The 12,615-nt window shown below is 36.7% G+C and overlaps 1 protein-coding gene across 1 annotated transcript; it reads right to left on the bottom strand.

Moving 5' to 3' along the window:
* Positions 1-3,420: 3,420 nt before the first annotated feature.
* On the bottom strand, positions 3,421-11,105 carry lamtor3 (late endosomal/lysosomal adaptor, MAPK and MTOR activator 3). Its single transcript, XM_038290654.1, has 7 exons — positions 11,000-11,105; positions 10,720-10,750; positions 7,422-7,456; positions 7,286-7,344; positions 6,813-6,946; positions 4,932-4,995; positions 3,421-3,678 (listed from the first exon to the last, which is right to left on the bottom strand). Exons 2-7 carry the CDS (start codon positions 10,726-10,728, stop codon positions 3,605-3,607), a joined length of 375 nt encoding a protein of 124 aa, XP_038146582.1. The 5' UTR covers positions 10,729-10,750; positions 11,000-11,105; the 3' UTR covers positions 3,421-3,604.
* Positions 11,106-12,615: the final 1,510 nt, after the last annotated feature.

Below are 12,615 nucleotides of genomic sequence, written 5' to 3'. Positions count from 1 at the left end.
GAATTTTTATCTCGAATTCATCTCACAGTATGATATTTTTAGTATTGATACCTATATTTTAATCATTTCTACAATAAATGTTATAAATTATTTCAATTACGGTATATTTAAATATGGTACGTTTAAGTACAGCTCTATAGCATAGTGTGACATTTAATATCTAATTATTAAGAAATGGTTTAAGGGTGGCATGATAGTAGTGTACAATATATCTGACTATGTAATATAACATTAAAAGATTAATTTTCATTGTACCAGGTAGAACAAAATGATGTTTAAGACTCAAGTAGAATATTTGGCAAACATTATGAAATGTTTTAGCATAAAAGTTAAGACACCTTATACAGTGTGATGTTAGTATGATGTGCTAAAGTATGCAAAATATGGTATGGCTAATTATGTTACTATGACAGTATCATATAAAATATGTTTGGAAAAGTAATACAGTATGACCTGTTGTATTGAAAAAAATAGTATAGTTTGACATTTTTTTTTTCAATGTATGAACATTTGAATAAAGCCTTTTTTACAATAGCAGTAGTTTTATATGGCCTATGAAACTATTTTCATATGTATGGTAGTAGTACAAGTATAGATTATTGTAGCGTCACAAACCTCCAGGATAAATTGGAAGAAGACGATTACGAGTGTGACAAACATAAATGTAAAGCCGAATATAGTATAGTAATTTTTTTACAATGACAGTGCAGTGTGTTATATTAATGACAGTGAAAAATGTAAAAAAATATATATATATATCAGTGTAGTATGAGCGAGTTCACAGTGGAAGCATAGTATGACATACATTGGGACAGCATTGTTTATATGCTATGATGATATCTTCAATATTACATCTACTATTAAATATAAAGTAGTATATTAGGACCAGTATACTAAATAGTATACTAAGTATAGTATACTATTAAACAATGTAGTACAACCAGATTTAAAAGGTCTCCAACTTTTGGTCCAATACACTATCTGACAGTAGGACAAATGTTAAAGTCTGACAGTTGGATATAAAATAATAACCAGTAGTGTGGGCAGTTTTAGTATAACCAATGTACTGCGATAAAAGCACAGTATGACATACAGTGGTTTAACATGACACAATTATAGTATAACCAAATTTGTGAGTGATATAGTATGGCATATGTTAATATGGCATGTGATAGTTGTAGGTATTTGAAAATGTGACAGCATTGATTGACACCATGTTCTTTGAAGATTTTGAAAATACTAATTAAGTAATTATTAAGTTTTTGTCTCCAAGACTTTATTTATTTATTTATTTTTTTACTGCAAGAGTTATATCAGGTGTGATCATGATGATCACACCGGCATTAACATATTTGGCTGTGGCTCATAATAAAGCATTAACATATATTCCGTAAAAGTTCAAAAAATATCCACTGGACTTGGTTTCCAAGATTTGAAGACATTTCGCCACCTCTCCAGGAAGCTTTCTCAATTGCAAAAGCTTCCTGGAGAGGTGGCGAAACGTCTTCAAATCTTGGAAACCAAGTCCAGTGGATATTTTTTGAACTTTTACGGAATGACTATGACCTGGATGACTGAGAATCTTAATCAGCATTATCATATATATATGTTAGTATAACACATGGTGTGTTATATGTTAGTGTAAATCAGTGGGGAGCATGAAAAAAGAATTTTACAAATCATAGTACATACTATTGCCAAAAGTATTCACTCATCTGACTTAAGTCACATATGAGCTTAAGTGCCATCCCATTCCTAATGCATTGGGGTTCAATATGACATTGTTCCATCCTTTGCAGCTAGAACAGCTTCATCTCTTCTAGGTTCCACACCAGAATTCACTGAGCTTGTGGGAGCGCCTCATTCTCTCACAAATGATTGTAAAAACATTCTGCATGCATAGGTGCTTGATTATACACAACCGTGGCCATGGAATTGATTGGAAGATGTTATTCCAATCATTTGGAACAATGTACAAATCTGTAATTTTCTCTGGCCAGCGTTCTAATCTGACCAAGGATGACAGCCTTAGCTACATGTTCTGAAAAATGTGGGCTTTGTTGTTGATTGTTGAACTTCTTTGAAAAAACCTGGTCTGATTTGCAAAGATTACAGCGTCTCACAATAAAGCTGCCAAACTCACACAAAGCTGCAGCTCTGTTTTTCAGCATTAATGACTTAATTAGATATTTTTCAAGATTGATTCTATACAAAATAAGATCATTGGCACCGTTTCAATATATTCATTTATTCCTTAGAAAGTGAGGCAGCAATGGAGGCAACTATTGAACCTGAGCTGTTGGGACCGTTTTGATCTAGAGCCTTCTGAGTTATGAAAATCTTCAGGTTATTTAAGTAGTAAGCATTCCTTATGATTTTCACCTCAATTTTAGATATAATAAATCTATTACAAATACTGGGATATGTATCACAACCTGTTAAGGTAGCTGTAATTTAACCTTTACTCAAGAAACTTCTTGATTTTAATGACATGATCATTTATAGATCTTAATCTAATCTTCTTTTTGGTATCCAAAATTCTTGTGTGTGACCAGTTACACCATAGTGATCTTTTTAAAGAGTCCTAGTCAGGTTTTAGAGCTCATTATAGCACTGAAACAGCACTGCTGGAAGTCACTAACGATGTTCTCATGGCCTCGGATAATATACTTGTTTCCTTATTGTCCTTTTAAAGCTGTGCAGCCTTTGATAAAGTTTATCACAGTACTTTTTTTACAAAGGCTTGGACATTTTTGCATGAATTAAGGGAACTGCACTAGGCTGGTTTAAATCGCATTTATCTCACAGATTTCTGTTGGTTTATGTACATGATAGGAAGTGCTGCAAGAGCCAGTTTTTCTGCTGGTGGAATGATCACATAGCATGGGATTCATTTCTACTTTTATACTGATGTTACTCAGCTATACTGCATGTCTATAAAACCTCAGGAAACGAATAAATTACAAATACCAAAGGCATTTATTGATATAAAACCCTGGATTATTTTAAATCTTCTTTGTATGCATTCAGACCAGACAGAGTTCATTATCTGGACCAGAGTCATTGGAAAAACAAGCTGATAAGGAAATAAATGTTATCTGGCACTAAATTGGCCTCTAATAAAAAGTTAAAAATATCTTGGTATTATTTTTGATAAGCACTTGTTATTTAAATCTCATATTAAATAGGTTTCTCAATAACTGATCCATGGTGTAAACTATTGTATGACATGCTCCCAGTGGCACATGCTGTGTTGCATTGTGACCAGTTAACATGATTAACTTTGCTACCCCAAGTGTAAACCATGCATTGTCCTCTGTCCATCTTCTTGACATTACTTCAGTTCACGGTGCTTTGCAGACAAAGAGTGAAATATACATGCATGAATACCTCAATGAAAAAAAGGGGCTAACACACGTCGGCTGTGAGAAATCAAGTGTCTTTATTTAGACTTTGACCCAACACAAGAATAATGAAACCAAGACCAACAAAGCAAGAAGTCTAATAAACTGATTCATTGCAACATTGCACAAACAGCTTAACAAAAAGATAGGAATATGGTGAATTTGAAGTAATCTGGGGAAATCTGCTGCTAGTCAAACGCTCATGTCACCTCCACCACCTGCCTCAGATCCTCTATTAGTGGAGCCAACTCCTTCTCCAGACCCATGATGAGACCTGAGGATACAGAAATACAAAACTTTAGAGATTAGATTCTTTTTATCAGCCAAGTCACTGGAAAGTCATCTTTGGTTCTTCTACACAAGTCAAAACATTACAAAAAATAACAATACAGGTACAAAAAGCTCATGACTAAAACAAATATTTTCAAATGCTGCACTCCTCTCTCATGCTTTATAGCTCTTGTTCAAAAGGCTGACTGGATTAAGCATAAACGAACCCTTTTGCACATTTTAGCCAATCGCCTTCCCTGCATATGTTTACAATTCTGTGCAGCTCTTTTTTTTTTTTTATCTTCCACTTTGAGGTAAAAAAAAAAAAAAAATACACAGGTTGTGTCCAAACTAACCCCTAAATCCCTCAATCACTATATAAAGTGAGGACTATATAGTGGACTTCATAGCGAACTCCATTAATTGACAATTCGGACAGATAACTGCTTTTTGCTCCCCGTTGGTTACATAACTCCGCCTTCCTGCATGGTGCCTGCGCCATCTGTTATCAACAGGCCGCTGTGACAATAAAACCCATGATGCTTTGTGAAGAGAGCTACCCTCGCAAACCATTCTAGTATATATCTGCTTGTCTAGTGACCATGGATGATCACTACTTTTCAAGGTGCATTGTGGGAAATTTCAAGTCCACTCATTTTTCATCCACTAGACATTTGAACAATCATCTAACTATATAGTGCCCTATATAGTGGTTAGGGCGGACACTCGGACACAGCTACAGTTATATTGAAAATGACAACACTTTCCATTAAAAATTGACAGATTTTCTCAAAACTCTGAGCTCACTCCAAAACCCCTGAACTTCCTGATCACAAACAGTTTTGACTGATTTCTCTTATAACACATCCACATTCAACTAGACATTGAGCCTGTAATCAATGTGCGTACCTGACTTCTTGAAGCTCCTAATCACCTCAACCGGTCGGTTGAGAAATAGACAAGGACTGAACAGAACCAGATCTACTCTTTGGTCTTATCTGCATCATGCACCACTTTTCAAGCAGATGCACTTCCGCCTCATAACCACTGCTGAGGCTTTTTTTTTTTTTTAAAGAGCCTCAACATTCATGTTATCAGCATAGTTAAAAAGTTGAACATTGCCAAATTCTCCCTGCAGGGCATTTGCATACAACAAAGACATAAAAGGTTCTAACATATATCACTCATGAAAGTAAACTAAACTCCTTACAGTCATGATATTATTGGACCAAAAGATGTTGAATTTCTAAATGTTACCTGTGTTGGCACTGCAGCTGGCGATGAAGCTGATGACCAGAGGAAGGCGATTAAACTGCACGATCTGTTCAACACAAACATTTCAGAGTATACATTTCCACCTCCGTTAAATCCAATAGAGCTCCACTGACACACGGTCAGAGGGTCTGCAGCAACTATATGATGCCATCATGTCAATATGAACAAAACTGAATAAATAGAAACTTTTTGATATTAACTACAGGGTTAGAAATTACAGAAAACCTCTGCGTCTCCACTGGTGGGAATTAATCAAATATAAATCTCTTTATTGTCCCACAATTGGGAAATTCACTCTCTGCTTACTCATCCCCTTGGGGAACAGTGGGCTGCCATTGTGTGGCGCCTGGGGAGCAGTATGGGGTTAAGGGTCTTGCTCAGGAACCCAGACTGTGGGGTTTGAACTGGGTACTTGCAACCTTCTCAGAGTACAGTCCCACTGCTCTAACAATCAGGCCAACACTCCCAAATATTAATCTTTGAAAATAGAAAAAATAAGGGTTAAAGTCGGTGCAGAAAAATTGTAGATGATTTCATGTCAACAAAACCTGCTTTCTACAAAATCAGAGAGGTCCAAGCATTTGTCACGGCTTAATCCTGCCACTGAGTGATTTATGCCCTTTGTAGACAAAAAAAAATAAGAAATTAAAAATACTGATCTGGGTATAAGCTTTACACTTTGATTTCTTTGACAGAAACAAGAATTAGCAGAACCTTCAAACAGCAATAACTCAGTCTAGTTTGAGCTCGTGAGGTTTAAAGATATAGCCTAGAAAACTAGCCCCACTCGCCAGCGGCCAAAATAATTTCTGCCTGCGAATGGTCTAGCCTCTATCAATGCCGCAGGCCCTGGAACTGGCGGGCCAATCACAACGCAGAGATGTGTTTAAAATTTTTGGATGCAAACCGGGCAGGGTTTTGAGGGCGGGATGACAAAGCTGCGCAACGCTGGAGAAAGCACAACAAGGAAGATGGCCACAACTATTGAACAGTAGCATTTACTGCGGCAGCAGCAGCTTTCAATGGGGCTCTCCATTGAAAGTTTAAAGTTCTCTTTTCTGTTGCTGTGTTCTAAATAAAAGTATGTTTTAAGACCATTTGAGGCGAGAATGTTATACTTTATAGCATCACTATATAGGCCATTTACAGATTTAATCCATCCATTCATCCATCCATCCATGGATGGATGGAATTTCTAAAGTTGAGAGGACCGCGGCAACCAACGGAGCTCCGAGGCTAATGGCAGCCAGGGCTAACCGCAGCCCGTCTGCAGCGGCCCTCTCTCGGCATAGTCATGTGTGAAGTACCGCTGGCTCTGATGGCAATGACTCAGCTTTGGAATCAGTTTTTGAAGGATTAAACTTGGGGTTTTCGTTGAAACGTGAGCAGGAAGAGGCTCTATGCTCATTCATTTTTAAGGACATATTCGCCGCTTTAACGACAGGCTGTTTGTTTACACTCCCCCACCAACTTTCTGTTGCGCCTCCTACGTCACAGTCAGTTGTGCTCATTGTTTAGAGCGTTGGCCAGTAGGCACAGACATGGTTTGAAAAACAACAGGTTGTTCTCATCAACAATCTTCCGATGTTTCATTAATTGGGGCCAGACTAAATTATCACATTTAGTGATAATTTTCACCTCACATTTAGTCTAGTTTATCAGGCTATTAAAGATACTAATTTTTTAAAATGTTGGTTTTTCAACTTTTAAATTTTTTCTTGTTAATGTCTTAATATAAGCCTGGGCATACACTGTATGACATTTTCTTTTTTCTTTTTTCAAGTTTTTGCAGCCCTAGTGGCTACTTTTTTCGACAGTAGAATGACAGGAAAGGGGTATGAGAGAGGGTAGAGACATGCTGACCTGGTAGGAGTTGTAGTAGCAGATGATGCTCTTGTTCTTTGAGAGGCCAAGCTTGCTGCCCTGATCCGTGGCAAGAGCAAAGGTGGACAAAAAGCCGGGTCTCAGGGCATGGACCGGGGCGTTATCATTGGCAACTGGAAGGACAAAGCAGCCATGTTGGAGATACAGAAACTCCTCAGTTCCCGCATTCATTCATTTTAAAATGTATGCGGGGAAAAACATCAAACTAATTGAGTTAGATTAAGCAATAAGTGAGAATTCATTATGTAACAGAAAGACGTAAAAAACTGCGATGTGAAGATTTAAAGGTATCTTTTTAATTGGATGCTGGAGTGGTGGCAGAGAGTCGCATTTTGTTTTGGTCTACAGGTAGTATTCACAGCCCCACTTGGTGATGAAATTTCAATTATTGCTCCTTTAAAGATTTGTAGTGTAATATCTACAAAATCAAAGACGAGTCACAGGATCCTTACCTTTGATTACCGGGACTCCATCTCTATCTGTGACCACAACAGCATGAAGCCCTTCAACACTGAGGAGAACAAATGGTTGATTTAACACATCTACAGAAAACTGGAACATGGATAGCTGTGATCCTTCAACACCAACCTTTGCAGCTGTTTATAGAGGTATCTTTTTAAATCCTGTAGAAAAAAAAAATGCTTGATCACTTGTCGCATCTAATCAGGGTAAAAGAACTCAAAGCAGTGCTAAACATCCGGGTACAGACATTATGTTAATGATCTTAGATTACACATGCAGGAGACATATCAATTTGTTGTTTTTTTTTTTCAGATTTAGGTGACAGTCCTCTCAGAAAATCCTGATCTAATCAATTCCTTTCATTCTACTAACAAGTTACCAGGCTTCTGTAACTAGTATCTAAAGAAAACCATTTGTGTTTAAAAGTGGTTAATATGGGATGTTTAGTGATATACTGTAAATCACACTTATTTGTTAAAAGGGTGTCCTTAAGAAGCCATTTTTTAAAATGTGTATAATTTTTCAAGGGTAGTATTTTGAAGCTCTGATTGCTGTGGCATGCATTCAAAGTTACAGTTACCTAAGAAGGATTTCAAAGACTTACTGAAGAGTGTTATCAATTTTTTCGTTATAGTGGCATCACAAAATAAAAGATTTTAATTTCATATCACTCAGTCCTACTAAACAAAACCCTGACAGATCAGAGAATTAGACTCAGGTTATGATGTAGCTAAACAAGATGAATTTAAATTACCATGCCTCCTGGCTGTTTACTATAAAAGTAGAGTGGCCTTGACAGCCACTATTCACATTCACTAAAACAGATTTGTCTGTCTTTCTTTTATTTCCTTCTTCAACCATTTAAATTTTGTGAAAACCCAGATGTCAGGTAAGGTATAATCAAAATAAATGTTAATACCTAAAATTTACTGCAGTACACATGCACCAGTGTTTGAAAACCAGCCTTAAAATGTTTTGAACCGTGGTGGCTTGCCAATAGATGGAGCTAGGGTGCCACCCAACCCACCCAATGACCTTGATTAAAGGAATAGTACACCCAAAACATGATTAGCCTTCATTTTCTACTCACCCCCATGCTGAACAACACTCTGGAGTACTTTTTTGATATCTCAAATGCATCTGGAGATCTGGGAGGCTTCTTGCTGTCTGCTGACATTCAAATAATGGAGGTCTATGGCGCCCGAGGCAGAAAGGTCCATAAAAGTCCACAAAAAACGTGTCAATATTTCTCCATACTGCTCGTCCAATGTATTCCAAGTGTCCTGAGTGGGTAGCGTCCATAATTTGCTCGAAACAAAAATCATTTAGAATGTTTTTAGAGCATAAACAGTAGTGTAAAGGATTTCCTAAAAGCGCGTTCATGAGCCTACGGAAACCGCGGCAGACCAAACCAGATGAAAGTGCGCATTCAGCGTCTGCTCTGCCGATAATGCAAGCGTAGAAGAAGAAATGTGCTGTTTACCTGTGCAAAGAAAGAAACAACGAAACAAAAATGTCTGAGGACTTCAGTGTTGAGGAAGAGCATGAGTTCTTTGCCGAGCTGAATGCGCACTTTCGTCTGGTTTGGTCAGCCGCGGTTTCCGTAGACTCGTGAACTCGCTTTTAGGAAATCCTATACACTACTGTTTATGCTCTAAAAACATTCTAAATGACTTTGTTTCGAGTAAATTATAGACGCTACCCACTCAGGACACTTGGAATACATTGGACGAGCAGTATGGAGGAATATTGACACGTTTTTTGTGGACTTTTATGGACCTTTCTGCCTCGGGCGCCATAGACCTCCATTATTTGAATGTCAGCAGACAGCAAGAAGCCTCCCAGATCTCCAGATGCATTTGAGATATCAAAAAAGTACTCCAGAGTGTTGTTCAGCATGGGGGTGAGTAGAAAATGAAGGCTACTCATGTTTTGGGTGTACTATTCCTTTAAGACATAAGAAAATTTTTTTTAAATTAAATTATAAATTAAATATTTTTTAAATAAATATATATATTTTTGGAAGAAAAAGATAAATATCTAAAGACGAGTAAAGCTGTTTTTTTTTTCTTTTTTCGTTGGCTTGGTGTATTTCCGCCGGCACAAATATATTTTTTCATTGACTCTCATTTAAAATGTAGGTGCGCAGTAGCTCCTCTTCATACAGATGTATATGAGAGCTCGGGGCGCACCAAAGCTATGTCCTGGGGTTACAGGAACTGTCGTCACCAGTGCAGTGCGGGTGATTGACAGGCCGAATCGCGGAAGGCAGGGAAGCAAAAGCTGGAGGTGAAACTGTTTGGACCTAACCGGCCAAATACCAAAATTGGCTTGGCTAACTGCTAACGCTTTATTCTGCAGCCTTGACTGCCTGCCTTTAGAAAAGGCAAAGAAAAATTAACAATCTGTGATTCAAATGGAAAATAATATAAAATAGGACACTTTTTCTTGGTGTTTGTTAATTTGCATAGTTGTTCTTAAATAAACACATGCTCAGAAAATAGTTTTTATAAATTTAAAACATATAAAGCTGACTAAAAGCTTTAACATGCAAAACACAGATTTGCTTTTACAAAGCATCAGAAGGGAAATACTTACACACAAAAAGAAAAATGTACATGCAGTTATGTTTTATTTTCATAAATTGTTTTTATAATTTTTTTTTTTTTTTGTGTGGCATTCATATAAAAACACTGGTGTGATAATTTGGTATACCTTTGATTGGTTTTTGGTATACGTCTATCTTGAACTCATAGCCCCCCCGCCCCTGGAGAAAACTCCCCCAGCTCCCAATGGCTTTGAATTGCACTTTGTACAGCCTAGAAACATCACTTCACTTAAGACAGTTGTATCATGAACATAGTGACAAATTAAATTCTGTTGCACATATCTCTAGGGGACATCATTACAATTAAAACAAGCCACTAGAAAGTTAGATCAGTGAGCAGACATTAAGAATATCCAAGACGTTTAATCAACAGTGTTTAGGATAACATTTGAGCTAAATTAAGGAACATTCATAACTTAAAAATTTCACATTTTTAGAAAGCTTTCATTTTAACGTCTTGTCTCCTTTTCAGATGATATTTTGGTAGGAAATAATGATTTAAATGGCTTATAAATAACTTAATTGAATATATTTTTCCAAGGTGCTCAAGTTTCCAAACCACCAGGACACTCGTGACTGACCCTCATGATTCATGTAAACAGAAGCAAATACTTCAAAACACCTTAACAAGTTATGTTATTCTTATATTATACAGCTTTCAGCTTTCTTTCAGCTCTAATACGTAACACCTAATCAAATGTATTCACATTAAAGAGAGCAAAATCAGAATTGGGGTGGGGGTCAATATAATCAAAACTACTTTCTATGATATACGGTAGTTGGCATTGCAAATACAAATGAATAAACAATACTCACATCTGCCATTTTGCTTTTTTTAATCTCCCGGCTGGCAAGAAAAAAATAAACAAATTTTAATAGTTGAATATTTAAACAGTGAGTAAAAAAACTCTGCCTGACCTGGTGTAGTTTTACTGTGAAATAAAACAAGCTAACATTAAAGCTAATATAACGTCGTTTGACCGTTAAGTTCTGCGACCAACAGCTGCTTAGTCCGCAGGTATGTCGGTACTTTAACACTAAATGAGAAACCAACCAAAAAATCTAACAAAACAATGCTGTACAACATTTTACTTACCTCCTTTAACGATTTTATAACTCAGGTCTCTACATGCTAAACCAGAAGCTAAAGTCACATGACTGTGGATTGTTTCCGAGGACGGGGCGCCGCAAGACAATTTAGATCCTACGTAAGGTTTGACGTCTAACGCCATGTTGTGAGTGGCATATTTTCAAAACTAGTGTTCAATATGGGTGAGTAATGTGTGCTAGTGGTAAACTGCCACATATAGACGACCATACAATGAATACCAATAGATTTGGAAATATCAAAAAAAAAAAAAAAATGCAAGTTATCTTGGAATGTTATTAGAATGGAGAAAAAATTGTGCAACTTTTTGCAGAGGAGAAAATCCATGACAAATCTTAAAACTATACAATTAGAAAGAATAGTATGTAGTGCAATTAAACAGTATTTATATGTGCTAAGATATTTCTATTATTTTTTAACAGGAAATGAGGGCTTTTTAAACCACTCCAGCTGTAGATGTGAGGAAGCTGTTTTTGTGGCAGGAGGTTTTGGTCCTTATCTAACCAAACCATGTACTTTCATTAGTAACTAATTAGACTCTACTTGCATTGTTACCACTTCAACAAGCAGAAATAAGATCTTAAACAAGCTCAACTTTAAATATATATTTTTTTGTTTTTATTATTCCAAACTACCACTCATCATTCAGCCTTACATTCTCTAACTCCATACAGTAAAACAAGATTAAAACAAATTTAAAACTTGCTGATCTGTAGCTCTGTATAAGCTCATAGCAAGATCCTACTTAAAAGGTTGAATTGCTATTAAAGTACATAGTGTTTTTTTAGTGCTATGGGGGTTGGTTGTCTTATTTTGATACAATTACACTGTACAGATATGCATATATTATGCATATATTTTTGGGGATTCCATCATTTTGCTGGTAGATTTCAGTCCACATGTGAGAAACAACAGTGACACTTGGAGGAGGTTGATCAGGAAGAAAAGATCCACACCTCTGAACCCAAGTGGTGCATTGTTATAAGACTTTTGTTCCATTGGTTGTCCATAAAGAACATGTTCAAGCGTGAGGATGTCAATTGGTGCATTTAGCAGCACCTTTTGATGACAAAAAGGCATCCCCTGGACGGACCTCGTCCCATGGACGAGCTGTACCAAAAATAAATTTCCCTTTTGGGAAATTTGTTTGAATTGAATTGAACAAAATAGGATTGACACCCTGGGCCGGAGGTCAATGATTGACTTTGGCAAAGCTCTTAATTTACTGGTCTGTCTTTATGCCCACCCACAACGGTCGCACACTGCATAAAAACCCACATGCAGGCTATAGGTTATAGAGGGAATATTAAAGCTCCATTAGTTTCTCAGTTAATATGTTGTTGTCTTATTCATATTTTCGTCACGGTTTTATTATTTCATTTCCACAGTGACAGTACAACTAAACATTGCTATTGCTTTAGGAAACCGATCCAGTCTACACAGTGCTTCTACAGCCAAAGGCAAATTTATAGGCCTTTTGATTAAAATGCAAGAATTTCTGAGACAGATAACAAAATAAAATATGCTGTGTTCAACTGCATAATTAACATCCATAAAAGAACTGTGGTGAAATGACAACATACTGCCCATTGCCCTACAATAAG

Source organism: Cyprinodon tularosa, unplaced genomic scaffold (assembly GCF_016077235.1).
Source record: "Cyprinodon tularosa strain WSP-4 unplaced genomic scaffold, ASM1607723v1 ctg286, whole genome shotgun sequence".
Classification (NCBI taxonomy): domain Eukaryota; kingdom Metazoa; phylum Chordata; class Actinopteri; order Cyprinodontiformes; family Cyprinodontidae; genus Cyprinodon; species Cyprinodon tularosa.
This window is presented reverse-complemented; position numbering and strand designations above follow the sequence as displayed.